General features: G+C 35.7%; 1 protein-coding gene across 1 annotated transcript in view; it reads right to left on the bottom strand.

Moving 5' to 3' along the window:
• Window positions 1–21,372, bottom strand: part of Heph (hephaestin) — a 96,916-nt gene that overhangs the window by 56,284 nt on the left and 19,260 nt on the right. Inside the window, exons 9-11 of the mRNA XM_021153354.2 lie at window positions 12,923–13,059; window positions 11,229–11,360; window positions 142–350 (exon numbers count right to left, since the gene is read on the bottom strand). Coding sequence (XP_021009013.1) covers window positions 142–350; window positions 11,229–11,360; window positions 12,923–13,059 — 478 coding nt within the window. The remainder of the gene's footprint in view (window positions 1–141; window positions 351–11,228; window positions 11,361–12,922; window positions 13,060–21,372) is intronic.

Genomic DNA, 21,372 nt, shown 5'->3' with positions numbered 1-21,372 from the left:
AACAAGAAGCCACCATCTATTAATTTCTGATATAATTGCTTTGTTTATGTTCCTTCTATTCCCTTACCATCCTTGACACAACCCAGAAACTCAGCTTTATTTTTCTCCAGCCAGTCTTCTACCCAGACTCCCCAGAAATACCTGCTTGTCATCTGCACCCAAGGCCCCAGCCTTGCACACCAGTAGAGGGCCCACCAGGCCAGAATTTGTATCTCTTGTGGGATCTGCAGCAGAGAAGTACATCCAGGTTAGACAGGCAGGATCCTGAGCAGTGGGCCCAGCATGGGGAGGAACTGTCCAGTAGTATGTTACTTTTTCAAATGACTTGGCTACTTTGGGATGAGATGTGCCTGTAGGGAAACAGGAGATCATTATTCATATTGGCAAGAGTAAAGATCATCAACTCCAAAGAACATAATAAACATTATAAACTACAAAGACATTTTAGGACATAAATAATGGCAGTACATGCAACCCAATACTGAAAAAATTCCTGGTTTAGGAACATGCAAGAATGGTTTTAGTAATCAGGAGCCCAGAGTTTCTGGCTCTATCACTAGCTGTTACATGAACTGAGTCAGTATGAGCATGATAAAGTTTCAATTTTCTTAAATCATATGACCTTACTACTGAAAGAGATTTCAATATTTCTTTGGAATATTACTTATTTGAGAACATACATGAGGGCATCCTCATGGAGACAGGGTATGGGGAGAAGGTATGGGATGTGGAACAGATGGACAGGGGACCGGGGAAGGAATAAAATCTGGAGTGTAAATAAATAAATGAATAAATAAATAAATAAATAAATAAATAAATAAATAAAAGACAAAAAAAAGTGCATTACTTTACTCTTATATACCCACCTCTGCTTAAAACACTTCATTGAAAGTGAGACCTTACTACCTGTCATTATGATCCATTTCATCTTTGAACAGTGTTCTGATTATGAACACTTTTTGCATTTAGTATATATGTATGAATGTAGAGGTTTACATATGTCTATACATCTATTTGTTTGTGCATGAAGATTACTTATACTGTAACTTCTTAATAATCATTTTTTACAGTGCTGAAGAATAAATGCAGGGCCTTATTCATGCTAGATGAGAGTTCTACCACTGAATTACAGTCTGTTTTAAGTCTGTAACCTTTTAAATGGACACAGAACATGCTCAAGCAATGCAAAGAACTGTGTTATTATTCTAATTTAATTATCAGCATATTAGTGTGTTTTTATTTTAATTTAATTTTCAGCATAAGAGTAACCAAAGAAATATAAATGAAAGTGCTGAATAATTTTTAATCTATCAAATTGGCAATGTTTTATAAATTTTAATCAATGTGGTGAAAATGGTTCAAATGGTACCTAACTCACTCACCTATGAAGAGTTTAGATATAAATAGAAATAACTCTTTTGAAAATAATACTGGCAAAATGCATCAAAAGACAGAAAAAGCTTTACACACAGAAATAAAGTAAGATGTATAGTAATTACTGTAAGTAAGGTTAAAATAAAGCAGGCAAAGAAATACAAATCAAAACAACAGTGAGTTACAGTGGTGTTGCTTTCAAGACTCTCATTTTGATTAAAATAAATAAATTAATAAATAAATTAATTAATAAATAGTTGTCCTAGTCCAGGTGAGGTGATAATGAAATAGACCCTTTCAGATACTGTTATGGAACTAAATATTAAGCAGACTACTATGAATATGTGCAGAAAACAATATGGAAGAAAGTGATGTAAATTTCAATGTGCATATCCTCTGACAAACTAATTATACCCTGAAGAAATAATCATAATAATCCTATAATAACATACAAATATACACTGGTAGTATAGCTTGCTACAAAGGGAAAATATTCGATGTGTTATGAACTTATCTTTTCTTATTCACTCGTCATTTCTAATTGTTAAATTACTTTTTTATTAGATTTTTTTAATTTACATTTCAAATGTTATCCCCTTTCCTAGTTTCCCCTCTGAAAATCCCCTATCCCCTCCCTCTTCTCCCTGTTCCCCAACACACCCACTCCTGCTTCCAGGCCCTAGCATTCCCCTATACTGGGGAATTCCTTAAATTTCATAAATAGAAAACTTTAAAGAATAACACAATGGATGTGACACAGAAGAGGGACCCAGTTGGAAAAGGAGGAATGGTGGGAGAAGAGGCGTTATAGAAGGCAAATATAATCAAAACATTGAATACATATATGAAACTACCATTATAAAACTCAGTTTTTACAATTAAGAAAACCAAAGAAATGTTTTAAAAGCACAATTATGGTCCTATCATTTAGACTCAATGTCTCTTTATAAAATTATGCCATCTTTATTGCATTTAAATCTACTGAGGGTTATAGTTCAGTGGTAGAACATATTTTTAGCATCTGTGAAGTCCTAGGTTTTGCCTTTAGCCTCCAAAAGAGGGTAAAAGTCTCCATTCATGCATGTTTACATCTATTCACATGTATACAGGTTTTTGCTTGTTTGGTTTTTCATTTGCTGATTCATTTACAAATAATATTAAACCACCATGACCTCATATTTAAAAATACATCAGTAAGAATTTCCTATGATAGGGCTGGGCAGATGGCTCAGCGATTAAGATCATATATTGCTCTTGCAGAAAACCTGAGTTCAGTTCCTAGCACAACCTTCAGGCAGCTCACAAATCTCTCCAGCTCCAGGAGGATTGCACAGCTCTAGCTTCCAAGGGCATCTGAAGTCATGTGCACACACAGAAACACACACATGCATAATTAAAAATAATAAAACTGCGCTTATTAGCAGGGTCCCTGTAGTCACCTCATGTACCTATGGACCCAAGTAGGCTGCCATTACTCTCCCTTCCTGCATCTCTCCATTCAGTTCACCATGTCCTAAAGCTATTTGCCAGTAACAACTACCTCCTTTCAGCCTGTGTTCCTCAGGCATTCACCAGCTCAATCCCCAACAGAGATCCTCCAGTTACCATACATAATCTAGAGTCCTAAAGCCCTGGCAACTGCCTAATTAGGACCCTCTAGTTACCCAATGAGCCTTTAAACCCAAGACCAATCCATTACCAAAAGAAACTTGCTCAAGACTATCTAAACCTAGATGGAGGGTGTATTCCCAAATACCAGTTAAACAGATGAAATCAAGATTCAAACCTTAATAGGAATTAGCTCTCTCCAGAAGACACTGTAAAAATACAAAAACAAAAACAAAAGCAAAACAAAACAAAACACAAAAAAAAACAAAAAAAAAAAACAAAAAAAAAAGTAAAACAAAAAACACTGCTGAAAGAAGAAAAATTAGTTGAACAAAAACAAAAGAAAGAAAATTAATCAACAAAGTAACCCCAGATATGCAAGTTCAAGTTCTAATGCAGAAATAAAATCACATACAAAAACAACAAACAGACAAAAAATAACATGCTATCTCCAAAACACAAATTCCCAAAGCAATATCCCTTGTTGAAAATAAATGGAGACACTTTCAGACAAAGAATTCAAAAGCTTATCACAATGGTAAACAACTCAAACCAAAAAAAAAAAAAAAAAAAAAAAAAAAAAGCAAAGAGGTACCTGAGATAAAGAACTTAATCCAAGACATGAAAATAGTTTAAATTTTTTAAGAAAACCCAATCTGAAATGATGCTGAAAAGGAAAACCTCAAAAAAACAAATTAGAAATGTAAATGGAAAGCCTTACCAACAAAATGTGCCATACCAAAACCAGAGATTTAGTGATAGCTGACAAAGTAGAGGTATTGGATTATTTAGTAAAGGCCAATGAAAATTTTTAATATATATGAATGGAACATAGAAGAGCTTTGGAACATCAAGGAAAGACCTAGATTCCAAAAATGGGCACAGAAGAAGACTATCACATTGAAGGCATAAAGAATATATTTGGTAAAATCACAGAAGAAAACTTCCCAACCCAGAGAAAGAGAAGCCCATCTAGGTTAAAAAATAAAAAGGTTCTAAAGAGTGGCTAGCAGACAAAAATAGATATATTAACATCAAAACATTAAACATGGAGGATTAAGAAAGAGTACTGAAAGATGCAAGAAAGAAAAGTGAAGTCACACTTAAATGCATAACTGTTAGAACAATAATTATTTAACAGAAACCTTAAAGCCAAAAAGGCCTAGAAAGATGTTTTCTAAATCCTGAGGCATCACAACTGTCAACACAGACTATTATACCCAGAAAAACTATTAAAATTAAAGAAGAAACAAAGAGTTTCATGCTTAAAACATATTAAAGGAATTTATGACTAGAAAGCCAGCTCTTCAGAGATAGAATAATATTTCAATTTGAAGAAAAGAACAAACATAACCAAGAGGTCATAAGAAACAAAACAATGCCAGGACAGGTAATCAAAAAAAAAATCTAAGAATACACCTCCAAATCAACAAAATGATAAGAGTTAACACACATCATGTTAACTGAAGACATTTGATCTCACTTTAAATAAAAAGACAGAGGGTTCATCTGTTTGTTATCTTCAAGAAATATGACTCACCAAGAAATATCTTCAAGAAATATGACCTTCTTAAGATAAAGGGACTTTAAAATGCATTCCAAGCAAATGAAACTGAAAAATAAGCAGATGTAGCTATTGAAATATTTAAGAAAACTAGTGAGAGATGTAAAATGGATACTTCATGCTCCTTATAGAAAAACTCTACCAACAAGTGATTACTATCAGAAAAATATACGCACCAAATACATGGATGCACAAATTAATAAACAAATCACTCTAAAAACTAAAACCAAGGATTCACCACAGCATAGTGACAGTGGGTGACTTCAATACCTGACTACCAGCAATAGATAAGTCACCCAGAAATAAACTAAGCAGAGATAGGCTGGAACTAACATACATAAAAAAGAAGAAAATCAAACAAACCTAACAGAAATCTACAGACCATTCCATACAAACACCAAAATATACACATTATTCTCAGAAGTCTATGGAATGTTCTCCCTAATAGACCACATACTAGTACACAAAGCAATACTCATCAGATATTGGAAAACTAAAATCACATCCTGTAGTCTACCTGTCCACAACAAAATAGAGCTAGATATGAACCAGCAAAGAAATGACAGAAAGTATAAAAATGCATAGAAATTAAAAACACAAATGATAATTGTGCTAAGGATGAAGCCATGAAAGTAATTTTCAAAATTCCTAGAAGGGTCAGAAAGATGGCACAGAGGTTAGGTGTACTTCCTGCTCTTGAAAAGAAACTGAGTTTGCTTGCTAGCATCCATATGACAGCCCATAACTGCCATAGCCTCAGTTGCCATTATTCCATTAGGCCTTTTATGTGTACCAGGCATGCACATGGTGCACATACATTATCTACAGACAAAACACTCATACACATAAAATTAAAAATAAGTTAATCTTATAAAATAAGGGTTCTTTCCACATAAAACCACTCCTCCATTGCTGGTGGTATTGCAAGCTGGTACAACCACTCTGGAAATCAGTCTCGTGGTTCCTCAGAAAGTTGGACAAGCAATACCTCTACAGGGCATATACCCAGAAGATGTTCCAACATGTAATAAGGACACATGCTCCACTGTGTTCATAGCAGCCTTATTTACAATAGCCAGAAGCTAGAAAGAACCCAGGTGTCCTTCAACAGGGTCCCAGGATCATAGGATCAGAGGTGAGGAAGACACAACATCTGCCCAACACTGGGAGTAACTGGGACCAGCGTGACCTGGGCACCCAGGAACTCTGCCCGACCAGTGGCACAAGTACCTTCCTGTTTGAATTGGTGCCCTAAGCAGACCTTGGGCACACACTCTGCAATAAGTCGCACAACACCCAGAGGAAGACCTACTCCTAGGCATTCTAACAAGCCCAGGTTGACAGGATCACAGGAGCTTGGTCACACCAGGATCTCAGGGTCACAGAGGGAGCTTGACTTCCAGGAGCTCTGACACACCCATGATCTCAGGATCACAAGATCCCAGAATCACAGGATCACAGAGATAGCTGAACTCTGAGGAGTTCTGACACAACCAGCATCACAGGAATGACAGTCTCCAGTCAGATATAGCAAGGGCAGGCAGCACTAGAGATAATCAGATGGTAGGAGGCAAGCATAAGAACATAAGCAACAGAAACCAAAGTTACTTGGCATTTTCAGAACCCAATTCTCCCACCATAGCAAGTCATGAATACACTATCACACAGAAAACCAAGATTCAGATCTAACATCACTTCTCATGATGGTGATAGAGGACTTTAATGACATAAATAACTCCCTTAAAAAATACAGGAGAGCACAGGTAAACAGCTAGAAGCCCTTGAAGAGGAAACACAAAAATCCCTTAAAGAATTACAGGAAAACACAATCAAAAAGGTGAAGGAAATGAACAAAACCATCCAAGATCTAAAAATGGATAAAGAAACAATAAAGAAATCACAAAGGGAGACAACCCTGGAGTTAGAAAACCTAGGAAAGCAATCAGGAGTCATAGATGCAAGCATCATCAACAGAATACAAGAGATAGAAGTGAGAATCTCATATGCAGTAGATACCATAGAAAATATTGACACAATAGGCAAAGAAAATGCAAAAAGCAAAAATCTGCTAAACCAATATATCCAGAAATTCCAGGACACAATCAGAAGATGAAACCTAAGGATAATAGGTATAGAAGAGAGCAAAGATTCCCAACTTAAAGGGCCAGTAAATATCTTCAACAAAGTTATAAAAGAAAACTTCCCTAACGTAAAGAAAGAGATGCCCATGAACATACAAGAAGCCTACATATTGGACCAAATAAGATTGGACCAGAAAAGAAATCCCTCCTGTCACATAATAATAAAAATAACCAAATGCACAAAACAAATTAAGAATATTCAAAGCAGTAAGGGAAAAGGGTCAAGTAGCATATAAAGATAGACCTACCAGAATTACACCAGATTTCTCACCAGAGACTATGAAAGCCAGAAGATCCTGGACAGATGTTATACAGACCCTAAGAGAACACAACTGACAGCCAAGGCAAAATATCTCTCAAAACTCTCAATTACCATACATGGAGAAACCAAGGTATTTCATGACAAAACCAAATTTACACAATATCTTTCCACAAATCCAGCCCTTCAAAGGATAATAAAGGGAAATCTCCAACACAAGGATGGAAATTACGCCCTAAAAAAAAGCAAGAAAGTAATCCTTCAACAAACCTAAAAGAAGACAGCCACATACACATAATTCTACCTCTAACAACAAAAATAACAGGAAGCAACAATTACTTTTCCTTAACATCTCTTAATATTCATGGAATCAATTCCCCAATAAAAAGACATAGACTAACAGACTGGTTATGTAAGGGGGACCCAACACTTTGCTGCATACAAGAAACCTACCTCAGGGACAAAGACAGACACTACTTTAGAGTAAAAGTCTGGAAAACAATTTTCCAAGCAAATGGTCCCAAGAAACAAGTGGAAGCAACCATTCTAAAATCGAAATAAAACTGACTATCAACATAAAGTTATCAAAAAAAGATAAGGAGGGACACTTTGTACTCATCTAAGATAAAACCTACAAGGATGAACTCTCAATTCTGTACAGCCATGCTCCAAATGCAAGAACACCCACATTCATAAAAGAAACTTACTAAAGCTCAAAGCACACAACACACCCCACACAATAATAGTGGGAGAGTTCAACTCCCCATTCTCAGAAATCAAGGAAACACAAACTAAACAGAAACACAGTGAAACTAACAGAAGTTATGAACCAAATGGCTCTAACAGATATTCACAGAACATTTCATCCTAAAACAAAAGGATATACCTTCTTCTCAGCACCTCATGGTACCTTCTACAAAATTGACCATATAATTGGTCACAAAAGAGGCCTCAACAGATACAAGAAAACTGAAATAATTCCATACACCCTATCAGATCACCATGAACTAAGGCTAGTCTTAAATAGCACCAAAAACAATGGAAAGCACATGTACATATAGAAGCTGAACAATGCTCTACTCAGTGATAACTTGGTCAAGGAAGAAACAAAGAAAGAAATTGAAGGCTTTTTATAAATTAATCAAAATGAAAACACATAATATCAAAACTTATGGGACACAATGAAAGCAGTGATAGGAGGAAAACTCATAGCTCTAAGTGCCTTCAAAAAGAACCTGAAGAGAGCTTACACTAGCAGCTTGACAGCACACCTGAAAGCTCTAGAACAAAAAGATGCAAATACATCCAAGAGGAGTAGACTGCAGTAAATAATCAAACCAAATAGAAACAAAAAGAACTATACAAAGAATCAACAAAACCAGGAGCTGGTTCTTTGAGAAAATCAACAATGTAGATAACCCTCTAGCCAGACTAACCTGAGGTCACAGAGAGAGTATCCATATTAATAAAATCAGAAATGAAAAGAGAGACATAACAATGAAGTATATCTTAAAAATAACTATTCTATTTGTTGAATATCAACAGTTGAAAATATTAAAATCATGTTCTACAAACATCATGGAATATTATTGATATTTTTTCTTACTGTGTTTGAAATTAGCATTTTCTTAACCTTTAATTTCAAAGACTTTTTGCTAGTTTGAAATTTTTAAAACATACTTACTGATAACATAATTTTTCTCCTAGAAACATTGATGATCTTTTTTAAGTAAACTGATTGTTAGACAATGTACACAGACATATAATGCATTTTAAATACTATCTCACTATGTCAGGTGGTATCAAGTAAGTGCTTTTGAATATATTTCTTAATGATTTCTTTAGTATTTTATGGTCTTTTACTATGCTTAACTCCCCAAAAATATTTTGTATGTTTTGAAACAATTTACTATTCAACATTAGATATAGGATCCTCAGTTATTAGTATTAAATATTCATTAATGATATTTTAGGGTATGAAAGGATATGAATATAAAACTTGAACAAGTTTTTATATATTATTTTATTCTCAAAGTACTCAATATTATTAATAATTTGATCATAAAATGCATTTAAATAAACAAGAATTAAGAAAAAAATCTACATTCCTCCAAGTTGGAAAAGTTTAGCAAATGGATGAATTTATAGAAACATTTGGCTTAAAATATTTAAGTATCCCAGCAGAAATCACCTATACCTGATAAAAGCATTCAACAAAGTAGCAGAATAGAAAAAGAGACTAGATAATATTCAGCCAGCCCTGAACAGGATTAATTGAAGAATGGGAGCAGAAACATCATAAAAGGCAGAGGCAGAAGACAGATACAAAGAATCAGGGTTTTATGATCACAGCAGGGTAGCTGCATGTGTGATTTCTTGGCAGCTGAGACAAGTACAAGACCTGTGCAATCTCAAACCAGACAAAATTCCATCCTGGAGAGGGGAGTTAAATACAAAGACCCACAGTTAGCTAAGGAGCTATTGACTGCTTGTGGAGGAAGAGCCCATTTTCTTAAAGTATACAGGCCCTGATGTGTTGAAGACCTTCCAGTAAAGGCCACATATCCAAGAATGTATGTGCAGCACAATTGGAGTTGATTAGTTATTGTTGTTGCTATTTTAAGATACCAAACTGCATTGGTATAGAAGTGGGGGTAGATCTGGGAATAGTGGGTGGAAGAAGTACATATGACCAAAATACATTGTGTGGACCTCTCAAAGAACTAAGAAAAAAGAAAAAAAAAACAAATCTTAAAAATTATTTTGTGTGTTGCTAGTACATATTATCAAAACAAAGAAATCATGCAAGGACTAATCTATGAACAAACCTCTTAAGTTATTCTGTTTGGTTTCAATTTTAAATATTTTTTTTGTTACAGAATTTTACTAGGTGGCACAGGCTACCCTAGAAATGAGTATGATCCCAGAGTGGCTTCACTTATCCTGGCAATCTTCTGTTTTCCAACTGCTGCGATCATGGACACAAGCCACCATACCCAACATATTATGCTTTTTTTTTGACAGAGTCTTGGTTTATAGCACAGGATGGCTTCAAACTTGTACACTTCCTGACTTGGCCTTTAAAATATTGGTATCAATTGTGTACTCTCATAACTGAGTTTTCAGTGCTTGTTGAAGCTATTTTTATATCAAGGATAAATAGAAATTGGCAGGTTGCCTTTGATTGTTATCTGTATAAGTTTGTCCCCTTCTTCATAATATTGATTTCATAAAAAGCAAGGTGTGAATGGCTTATGAAAAGTATTTTTATATTTGTTTGAAATTTTGACATTCATTTCTTCTTATATGCTTATCTTAGAATGACCTTATTATAATATCATCCGAGAAAGTAAGAAATCAGTTACACAGTGATCTCACTTCTAGGATTCTGTCATGTGATGTAACCCCTCCCCCCAAATGAAGCATTATACAAATGTTATGGCTATCTAAAAATCTTCTTTTAAAATGTTATATGCCTTAGCAATAGATACTATATTACATAAGCTATGGAAAATCCATGTGAAAGAGTGTTACAGAGGCCATTAAAATGTTATATTATGATCATAGACAGAATGTAATGTTGAAAACAGTAGAATGAAAAATTGTTCAAATCTTATCATCTCATTCTTTAAATATATTAATAATACATGATATAATAATAATAATATATAATTACAGAAAATATTTAAAAGGCATATAAAAACACATAATTTTCCTATGAATGATTATTTTATAATTGTATATATTCATGTTTTTCAGAAGTTCATGATGTGTATATTTTATATTAAGAATATATTCACATATATCTTAATTTGAGGGCTTAGAATAGAACTCTGGATTTTGCCCATGTCACATATACCTGTGGCTTCTAAAAATACTCTTTATAAGACTATATTTTTAGCAGTCATTTCTAAAATACTTTAAAAATCTTGTTTTCTATTACTAATGAGGTGGGCTACAGATGAAATAACTTCAGAGAAGAAGGACTGACCTATAAAAATTCAAGTAACAATTACATAGCCAGAACTTAAGTCATTACTTTCTTTTATACCCCAGTCAGATCCATTTTAATTACTCTTAATTTTGTTTTCTGTACTCCAGTAGTTACATTTCCTAGTAGATTCCATCTAAGATCTGAACTCACCAAAATCTTAACGATATTTTACTATTTCCATTATTTATTCATTCAAATGACCACAACTTTGCTCTTTCTCCCCATTATTCACTTATTTCCTTCTAGAGTTACCTATAGCCTACATTGTTGGAAACCCTTCCAGCTCACCATCATTGTACACGGTGCCCTCAGAGTTTTTCTCATAAAAGACACCATGGGGTTGTATGCTGAATGGCTGGGAGGCACGGTTATAGAAGACCACCTGGATGGTGTCACCCACTTCAGCCCTTATCACTGGTCCTAGAAAATTGGAAAGTGAGACTATGAGAATGAAAACAGATGACGAATAAAAACAAAAGAATAGGAGAAAAAATATAACTGAATATACACAAAATAGAGAATACTTATCTTTAAAATAATCTATTCTAAGAATCATGTTATTTATAATAATAAAGGCACTATTAAATTTACTGTCTCTTGTAATCCTCAAATATTACTCTAAGGTATACACAGGAGGAGTTATTGCCTCCATTATACAGATGAAATAACTTCAGAGAAGAAGGATTGACCTACAAAAGTACAAGTAACAATTACAGAGCCAAAACCTAAGATCATGACTTTCTTTTATACCCCAGTCAGATCTATTTCAATTACTCTTAAATTTGTTTCCTGTTCTCCCATAGTTACATTTTCTAGCAGGTTTCATCTAAGATCAAAGCTCACCAAAATCTTAACAAAGTTATAATTGAAGAGAATATTGGATGTGAACTAGATTAGTAGTCTAAGCAGAACTTCGGAGCTTCAGTGTGACTTGAGTCACTTTCGAAGCTACCAACACATCAGCCTGACTGCTTATACTGACTCTACTCCCAGGTTAAACCTTCTAGATTGGCTTCCTAGCTCAATTTCCAAATGGTCTTCATTATTGAACAACTTGGTATACATTACTGAACACAGAACACCAGCCAACAAAAATGAACACTTCTCTTTTCTAGGAATGATATTTTTCCTCATATTTCTAACAATGTTTCCTATACAGAATCAGTTGCACAGAAATATCCCTGGAATATTATATTATTTCCAAAGCTTTCTCCCACCTGATCTATAACATTTCTTGGTTTTGTGAAGTGATTAAACTACACCTAGTCTTCTATTGTATTAATGCTCTGCTTTAGACCTTCTAAATATAGTTTTCAATACCATACAAGCTTAGTTCTATATCTCTAATAATAGTGAACATGTCTATATGTTTTGGTGATATATTTCTGGCTCTAGACTGTCAAGATTCTGGCTGATCTTACTGACTTCTAATAGATCATCAACAATACCTCTTCAGAGGCAACTCACAAACTGTAATCTGTATGATAATGGTAATAGGAGGCATTACCAAAATATTTTAATAGTGCAAGTTTGAGAACTGATATATAATCTTCATTTCAGCTTGAACTTCCACCATAAACAAAAATAAACATAAGGTTCTCAAAAGTCTTATAGCAAAATACTATTTGACTATGCTTAACTTATTGATTTTTAAACACACTCAGACCTGGGTCGCTTTTTTTTTTTTTTGGTTTTTCGAGACAGGGTTTCTCTGTGTAGTTCTGGCTGTCCTGGAACTCGCTCTGTAGACCAGGCTGGCCTTGAACTCAGAAATCCTCCTGCCTCTGCCTCCCAAGTGCTGGGATTAAAGGCGTGTGCCACCATGCCCAGCTCTGGGTCGCATTTTACAAACACTAATTTCTTGGGACTGAACTTGGGACATCCATTTACACAGACTTCTCTTGACTCACCACCAGACTCAAGTAAAATTCTTCTCACTTCTTTCTCTCTAATTCGTGAAATTTAAGTTAAGGATTCCTCACCCAGTATTCCAAGATGTGTTTCTTCTTCCTGATGTACCCTTTCCTGGAATGTCTCATCTTGAAAGGCTTCATATCGAACTTTCCAGTAAGTACCTCCAATTCGACTAGAGCTCTTCTGGAAGTACTTATCTGGGCCACTGACAAGTAAGAGGGTAAATGTTATATGATTACATTGAGTATCAAATAGACACCCACCTTACCCTTTATCACACAGACTTCTAGATCTTGATGGGTGACCTAGATTAATTCACAACATGAAGATACCTTCTCTCGTTTATATACTATTAAATGGTATACCAAAGGTCTTCTGTGTCAAAATTCACTTGCTCACTTATGAAGAAGCCTCCAGAACACACTAGCACTTTCTATCTAGACAGTCTCCAGAAACTGGGCATTAGATGGGTATTGGTAACTTTTATCCCTGTAGTAACTTCGAAGTAATTTTACATGATTAGTGTAATTTTTTTTCAGAGATTCAGCAGTACTTGAATATCTTTGCTGGAATACTGGTTCTTTTCTCCTTCCACATAGGTGGACCCTCTCTGGTACTGACCCAAAGAAATAGCCAGCTCCAGCAACTAATATCCATTTACATGTCTCTCCTAGTAATCATGATCACTTGCTCCATAGTTACATGTCTGTGTTTGTTGACATATTTATTTTGCTCCTAAGAGGTCTAAATTTTGTTATCTGCTCCTAAGAGGTCTACAAGTTTGTTATCTCCCTGAACAGTTAGCAAAGAACCCCCATTGTCCTTATCTTGTAATGGATAAAGTCTCTGAAGAATGTCATCACTGGAACTTAGGCCTCTAGACACTTAACTTTGGTTTGGCAGGAATATGGTCAAAATATCTTTTATATCCTAGATCTTAAAAGCACAAAACAACAAAAACCCTAATATAATTTGCACGTCTTGAGCAGGCAGCTGGAAGATGCAGTAGGATCTAGCCTCCTCAGCACCAGACAATCTCTCAAGAACTTCTCTATGCCCCAGCACACCCTGCCATCACAAGGCCATCTTTATCTCAAGTACACCTGAAATTTCTCTATATAAAAGAAGGGAATTTCTCTCTATAAGATACATATTATTAGTAAATTGCCAAATGTTCTTTAAGCTCACTGAGAAACTGACTCTGAAGGTGGTGGGGCTTTTCCCTCCCCTTTCAGATACAAGCCTGTTTGTCTTAAAAGTATTTTCCAAGAACACTTGTCCAGGGACAGGCTGGTCCCCTAGCCCTATGAGAAAATTAAATAAGAACAGCAAAACCTGACATGAGTAAAAATACCATGCTCTTGAGAATAACAAGAGGGCAAGTTGTTAGGATAAAAACATTGTGTCCTTGAAAACAGCTATGAGATTAATCATTCTCAACTACCTTCCCAAAGCAAAAGATTCAGCTACTGCTTATCCTATGACATAAAAATATAATGTGGTATAAAAACTATGAACAACTAATCAAAAGTCTCACTAAAGATAATACATTTTACCTGGTGACTCTCTTAACTGGCCAGAGAATCTAGCTGACTGTTTTGGTTCCTGGGTTGCCCAGTTAGTTTCTGCTCAATGATAAAAATGTCTGATCTGATGGTGTACCATCCCTCTTCTACTTGCTATTTCATTCTTTATTCCTAGTTGCTGTACACTTAAAAAAAGCCATTCATTCACAAACAAATGCACAGCTATCATGAACCATTCTCCATATGGAGAACTCTCCCTAGGCACTGGACAGATGTTAAGCAATCTTAAAATCTGTTTGCTTGTTTGTTTGTTTGTTTAAATAAAACCTACCACTATTTAAAGAAAAAAACACTATAAAATTTTCTGTTCAAAATTTGTAGTTCTTTAACACCAAAACCAGTTAAAGGTGAAACACACAAAAAGAAAATATATATTATAGAGCAATCGTGTTGATAGACATAGGCACTGCATTTTGTAATAAAATACTCACAAATGAAATTCAATAATACACCAGATATGTTATTACCATGATCAACTAGACTTTATTCCAGAAATGCAGTGGTGCTTCAACACATGCAAATTAACACATAAAAATCAGTAGTCTACCTATATATCAACAGTGAACATGCTGAGAAAGAAATCAAGAAAGCAATCCCATTCAAAATTGCCTCCAAAATTACTTTGGAATAAATGTAACCAAGGAATCAAACAACCTCTACAATGCAAACTTTTCAACACTCAAGAAAGAAATTGAATAGTACTCCCAAAGATGAAAGGAACTCACTCATCAACAGGAAGAATTAATATTGCGAAATGGGACTATGCTACCAAAAGCAACCTATATATTCAACACAATATCCATCCAAATTTTGTTACCCTGCACAGAAACAGGAAAATATATCAAAATTCAAAAAATCCAAGATCAACAATGAAATTCTGAACACATACACATAATGCAGAAGTATCAGAATAACTGATTTCAAATTGCTTTACAAACTTATAGTAATTATTAAAGGAAAAGCATGGATTTTAAAGAACAAGGATAGGCACATGGAAGGAATTGGAGGGAGGAAAGAGAAGAGGAAAATGATGTAATTATAAAAGTAAATTTAAAAGTTTTTTAAAAGTAACAGTACAATCATTTAAAAAAAAAAAAAACAGGAACAGAATACTCCAAAAAATACAGACATGTAGATAACTAGAACAGAATCAAAATCCACATACAAGCCCACCCACTCAGTTACAGCCCCTTGAGATTTTATAAAGATGTCAAAAATACATGGTGGAGAAAAGACAGACTTTTCAACAAATAATGCTAGCAAAATTGGATATCCACATGGAGAAGATAAAATTAGGTTTCTGTATTTCAACCTGCACAAAATCAACTCCAAACGGAACAAAGAGCTTAATGTAAGACACGAAATTTCTGAAACTGCTAGAGGGTAAAGAAAGGAAAATATTAAAATCATATATCCATAGATAATGTCTTTCTGAAAACTAGTCATTCAGAATACAAAGGCTGACACTGAGAAATAGAAACATGAAATTTAAAAACTTCTATACAGCAACAGAAACAGATAAGTACTTGTAGATAAACCCCCACATGATGACATTTCACAAAGAATTAATAGATAGAATGAACAAAAAACACATAAAGAATAAAACCTAAAACAACCCAATCAATAAAAAAATTAATAGAAAAAATTCTCTCAAAAAACTAACTCTTTAATATGTGTGGTGTATTGTATGTGCATGTAATGCATATAAGTATGTGCGTACATATGCCCATATGTATACACATAGAGTCCAGAGAGGGACAGTGGCTTCCTCTTTTGCCATCTCAAGCCATGGCCTTGAGATAGCATTTTTCCCCTTCATAAGGATAGATGACTTTGGGATCCATCTGTCCCTATTCCCCATTGTTAGGGTTTATAAGCACAAATAGATGCTGGCGATTCAAACTCTGATCCTCATGCTTGAAGAGCAAATATAATTCCCAACTGAGCCATATACCTGGCCCCCAAACAGGTTTCAAATCATGAAATGCAAATGGCCAATAAACACATATAATAAATACACTCTTCCTCACCAGTCATCCCAGAAATACAATTCAAAACATCACTAAGTTTCCATCTTAACTCCAGTAGAATATCAATCCTCAAGACAAGAAACAGCAGCAAATGTTAATTCAGGGGTGAAACACAAGGGAACATTTATATACTGTAGGTTGTAATGTAAACCAGTCTATCCAGTATGGAAATCAGTAAAGAGGTTTCTCAAAAGGAAAAGAAAACAACACCTAGAAATAGATCTATCATATAACTAGCTGGACCAAAGGAGCACAAATCAACATGTCACAGACACTTGCTCATCAGTGTTTACTGAATAACTATAAAACCAATTTATGTGCCCAACAATACAGGAATGGTAAGGAAAATTTGGTATGTGTACACAGTGTAATATTTACAGACACAATCAAGAATGAAGTTACACTAATTACAGAAGAATGGGTACAACTAGAGAGAATCAAATACTAATTAAATTAAACTGGTTTCAGAACAATATATATTGTATATTTTCTATCCTCTTTGATTTCTACATTTTAAAGCCAGAAAAATCATGTACATATATAGGACAGAAAAATAGAATACAAAATAAATGGAATTAACTGTTCATGGAAATAAAGAAAACTAATGGAAGAGGAAAGAACTGATAATAAGGAAGTTAGGGGGAAACAAGGTGGGAGTCATACACATAGCATACAGTATGTATACCTGTAAGAAAAAATTAAAAAGTAAAATATAAAAGTCACTGATATTATTGGCAATAAACACTATAAATTTATTGTGTAATCCCTTCTGATATTCATTTTCCAGGAAACAAGCAAAAACATTGAGAATGAACCAATCTGACTTTCATTTTTTATTAGATATTTTCTTTATATACATTTCAAATGCTATCCCGAAAGTTCCCTATACCCCCCCCCTCCACCCTGCTCCCCTACCCACCCACTTCCACTTCTTGGCCTTGGCAAGCCCTTATATAGGGGCATATAAACTTTGCAATACCCAGGGCCCTCTCTTCCCAGTGATGGCCAACTAGGTCATCTTCTGCTACATATGCAGATAGAGATATGAGCTCTGGGGGTACTGGTTAGTTCATATTGCTGTTCCACCTATAGGGTTGCAGACCCCTTCAGCTGCTTGGGTACTTTCTCTAGCTTCTCCATTGGGGGCCCTGTGTTCCATCTTATAGATGACTGTGAGTATCCAATTCTGTATTTGCCAGGCACTGGCATAGCCTCATATAAGAGGGCTATAACAGGGTCCCTTCAGCAAAATCTTTCTGGCATTGTGCAATAGTGTCTGGGTTTGGTGGCTGATTATGGGATGGATCCCTGGGTGGGGTAGTCTCAGGATAGTCCATCCTTTTGTCTTAGCTCCAAACTTTGTCTCTGTAACTCCTTTCGTGGGTATTTTGTTCCCTATTCTAAGGAGGAATGAAGTATCCACCCATTGGTCTTCCCTCTTCTTGATTGTCCTGTGTCTTGCAAATTGTATCTTGGTTGTTCTATGTTTCTGAGCTATCAGTGAGTGCATATCTAATGACTTCTTTTGTGATTGGGTTACCTCACTAAGGATGGTATCCTCCAGATACACCCATTTGTCCAAAAAATTTCATAAATCCATTGTTTTTAATTGCTGAGTAGTAATCCATTGTGTAAATGTACCACATTTTGTGTATCCATTCTTCTGTTGAGGGACATCCGTGTTCTTTGCAGCTTCTGGCTATTATAAATAAGGCTGCTATGGACATAGTGGAGCATGTGTTCTTATTACAAGTTGGAACATCTTCTGGGTATATGCCCAGGAGAGGTATTGCTGGATCTTCCAGTAGACAGCATTTTCAACAAATGGTGCTGGCACAACTGGTGGTTATCATGTAGAAGAATGCGAATTGATCCATTCTTATCTCCTTGTACAAAGCTCAAGTCTAAGTGGATCAAAGACCTCCACATAATACCAGAGACACTGAAATTAATAGAGGAGAAAGTAGGGAAAAGCCTCAAAGATATGGGCACAGGGGAAATTTTCCTAAACAGAACAACAATGGCTTGAGCTGTAAGATCAAGAATTGACAAATGGGACCTGATAAAATTGCAAAACTTCTGTAAGGCAAAAGACACTGTCAATAAGACAAAAAGGCCACCAACAGATTGGGAAAGGATTTTTACCTATCCTAAATCTGATAGGGGATTAATATCCAATATATACAAAGAGCTCAAGAAGGTGGACTCCAGAAATTCAAATAACCCCATTAAAAAATAGGGTTCAGAACTAAACAAAGAATTCTCACCTGAGGAATACAGAATGGCTGAGAAGCACCTGAAAAAATGTTCAACATCCTTAATCATCAGGGAAATGNAAATCAAAACAACCCTGAGATTCCACCTCACACCAGTCAGAATGGCTAAGATCAAAAATTCAGGTGACAGCAGATGCTGGCGAGGATGTGGAGAAAGAGGAACACTCCTCCATTGTTGGTGGGATTGCAAGCTTGTACAACCCCTCTAGACGTCAGTCTGGAGATTCCTCAGAAAATTGGACACAATCTGACTTTCTAATTAGCAATCATTAAACACCTTTGCTGCCTGGGCTGCCATAAGAAAAAGGAGTGCCAATCTAGTATCCAGCCAGACTATACTTGTACCAGCACCATCTATGCGTGCCTAGAGACACAAAGATTACAACCGATTCTTCTGGCTCCTAGAGGTACAGTTCTAGCCAAGACTATCTGAAATAGTTTGTTCCAGATGTTTTGCAATCAGAAGTCTTAGAAAACCATTTCCACTGTAGTCAAACAGTGTCCCTTTCCATGGGTGGATAGTACTAAGACTGATCTTAAACATAGCCCAAATGACTGGAGTTGTTGTAAAATGAAGTTATGATTGCCAAAAAGAAAAAAAAATGGCTATGGTTGGTCCAAATGCACCTCCTCAGACTATATAATCAGGCAGCCTAGACTTACTTAAAAAGTCAGCTGCAAGTCACCATACTCTTCTTCCTCTCCTGCACTGCAGCTTTAGCTCCAAGCAAACATTTCTCTCAAGTGGTATTTTTGACTGGTTTGTTGTGTGGTTCAGAGGTGGTAACATAAAGAACTGGCAGTGGTACTATTAGTCTAAACTAATAAGTGTGTCTTCCTTGAGATAAGCATTGATACCATAGGCCTTGTGCACAGCCTGGTTGGTAGTTGAACAAGTTTCTGCCTTTGACAATAACTTGATCAGTGCTTGAGAGATGAATAATCTACACAGGTACACCTTGAATACAGTACTGCCCAGTGCCACCCACAGACACTGTACAAACCTAACACTGTTCATCACCACCTTTCCTCCCTGTGTTGCTTCTGATCCCTGATACTGGGTTCCTCCTGAACAGCCCAGTATGTATTTCTAAGCACCAAGCTTCCAAGTACTAAATAGTGTTGCTTTCATTGCTGCTTGATAACAGCATTGAAGGCATTCCCAGAAGCTGTTGCCATATTTCTAGATGGCGTTCCAAACAGACCTGTTTGCAACCAGTACCTAGTTTGAGATCCCAGGGCCAGGATTCCCAATAGAGAACACAGATAACTGAGTAAGTAGGATTTGTGGAAGCCTTATACCTGCACTGTAGCAGTGTTGCAGTGCCCAAAGGCCTGAATTTTTTTTTCTTTCTTTTTTTTTTTTTTTTTTTTTTTTTTTTTAAAGGCAATGCCAACATCACAAATGCAGAATATCTGATGGTTNGTGTTGCAGTGCCCAAAGGCCTGAATTTTTTTTTTTTTTTTTTTTTTTTTTTTTTTTTTTTTTTTTTACCTAGCAGTGCCAACATCACAAATGCAGAATATCTGATGGTTCCAGTCAGGGTCCCATACATCAGCACAAATCATCAGGGCTCTGTTTTCAGTAAGAAGAGATACCCTATTCTTAAATAATCCATACCATGCCTTATGTCTAGTCTCTGAAAAGCACTGACTCACAAGCAGCATCAGGTGCCTCCTGTGCTCCAGCATATAGAGATTGATAGCACAAGTTTTTGCAGAGAACAATGACAGCTAAAGAAGCCACTGAATGATTTGAAAGTCAGTTCAGAAAGAAGACATGAAAATAGGAGTAGAAAGACTGAGAGAGTGGTCTGAAAGAAGCCACAAGAAAGAACCAATAGAGTCTCTAGTTAGCAACCGAGTTCCAAAGAACTCCCAAATTTTTAGAATCAAGAGTCTCAGATTCTGGACCAATATAAATAAAATTAGCTGTTGTTAAAAGCCAAAAATCTGTATACTCTGTGCTTCGAAGTGTTCCAGTGTCTAAAGCCAGTTTAAGGATTGCAATATAAGAAGGTGATACTTCTGTTACTTCTATTTGTCTGTTACCATCACTTGCTGCTGTCAAACATCAAATGAAACCAAAGCTGCCTACCCATGATTTCTATGCAGGTAGAGTGAATGAATCTCAAGCCAGGCACTGCAGTCCACCTTCCAGTCAACCCAGACCAATCTGTTCAATACTCCCTGGCATCTGTTCTAAATCATCCACGTATCTTTCCCATGTTTTGCCCCAGTCATCTACCAAATGCCACCTGTGAAAGAACTGGAATTGCCAATGACCCAATGAGTTGGAGACCAGGTCTAGCAACCAAGTAAAGAACTAACCTTCTGCTTTAACGTCTGTAAATATGGTTCATGTATAAAGGAAAGGATTCTGGAGAAGGTTCTACAAAAGGATGGAAATGGACTCACCACAAGCAGTCTCTCTTCCCATAAATTTCTCAAAGTGTTTCTTTTTAATACCCATGCTTAGATTAAAAGAAGAAAAGAAGGAGAAAAGCAAATAATTTATTGAAAATAAAAGTCTCCTTTTTCATTTCTGATTTTGTTAATTAGGATGCTTTCCCTGTGCCCTCTAGTGAGTCTGGCTAAGGGTTTATCTATCTTGTTGATTTTCTCA

Source organism: Mus caroli, chromosome X, assembly GCF_900094665.2.
Source record: "Mus caroli chromosome X, CAROLI_EIJ_v1.1, whole genome shotgun sequence".
Taxonomy (NCBI): domain Eukaryota; kingdom Metazoa; phylum Chordata; class Mammalia; order Rodentia; family Muridae; genus Mus; species Mus caroli.
Note: the sequence above shows the minus strand (reverse complement) of the source record. Positions and strands in the feature narration are given on the sequence as shown.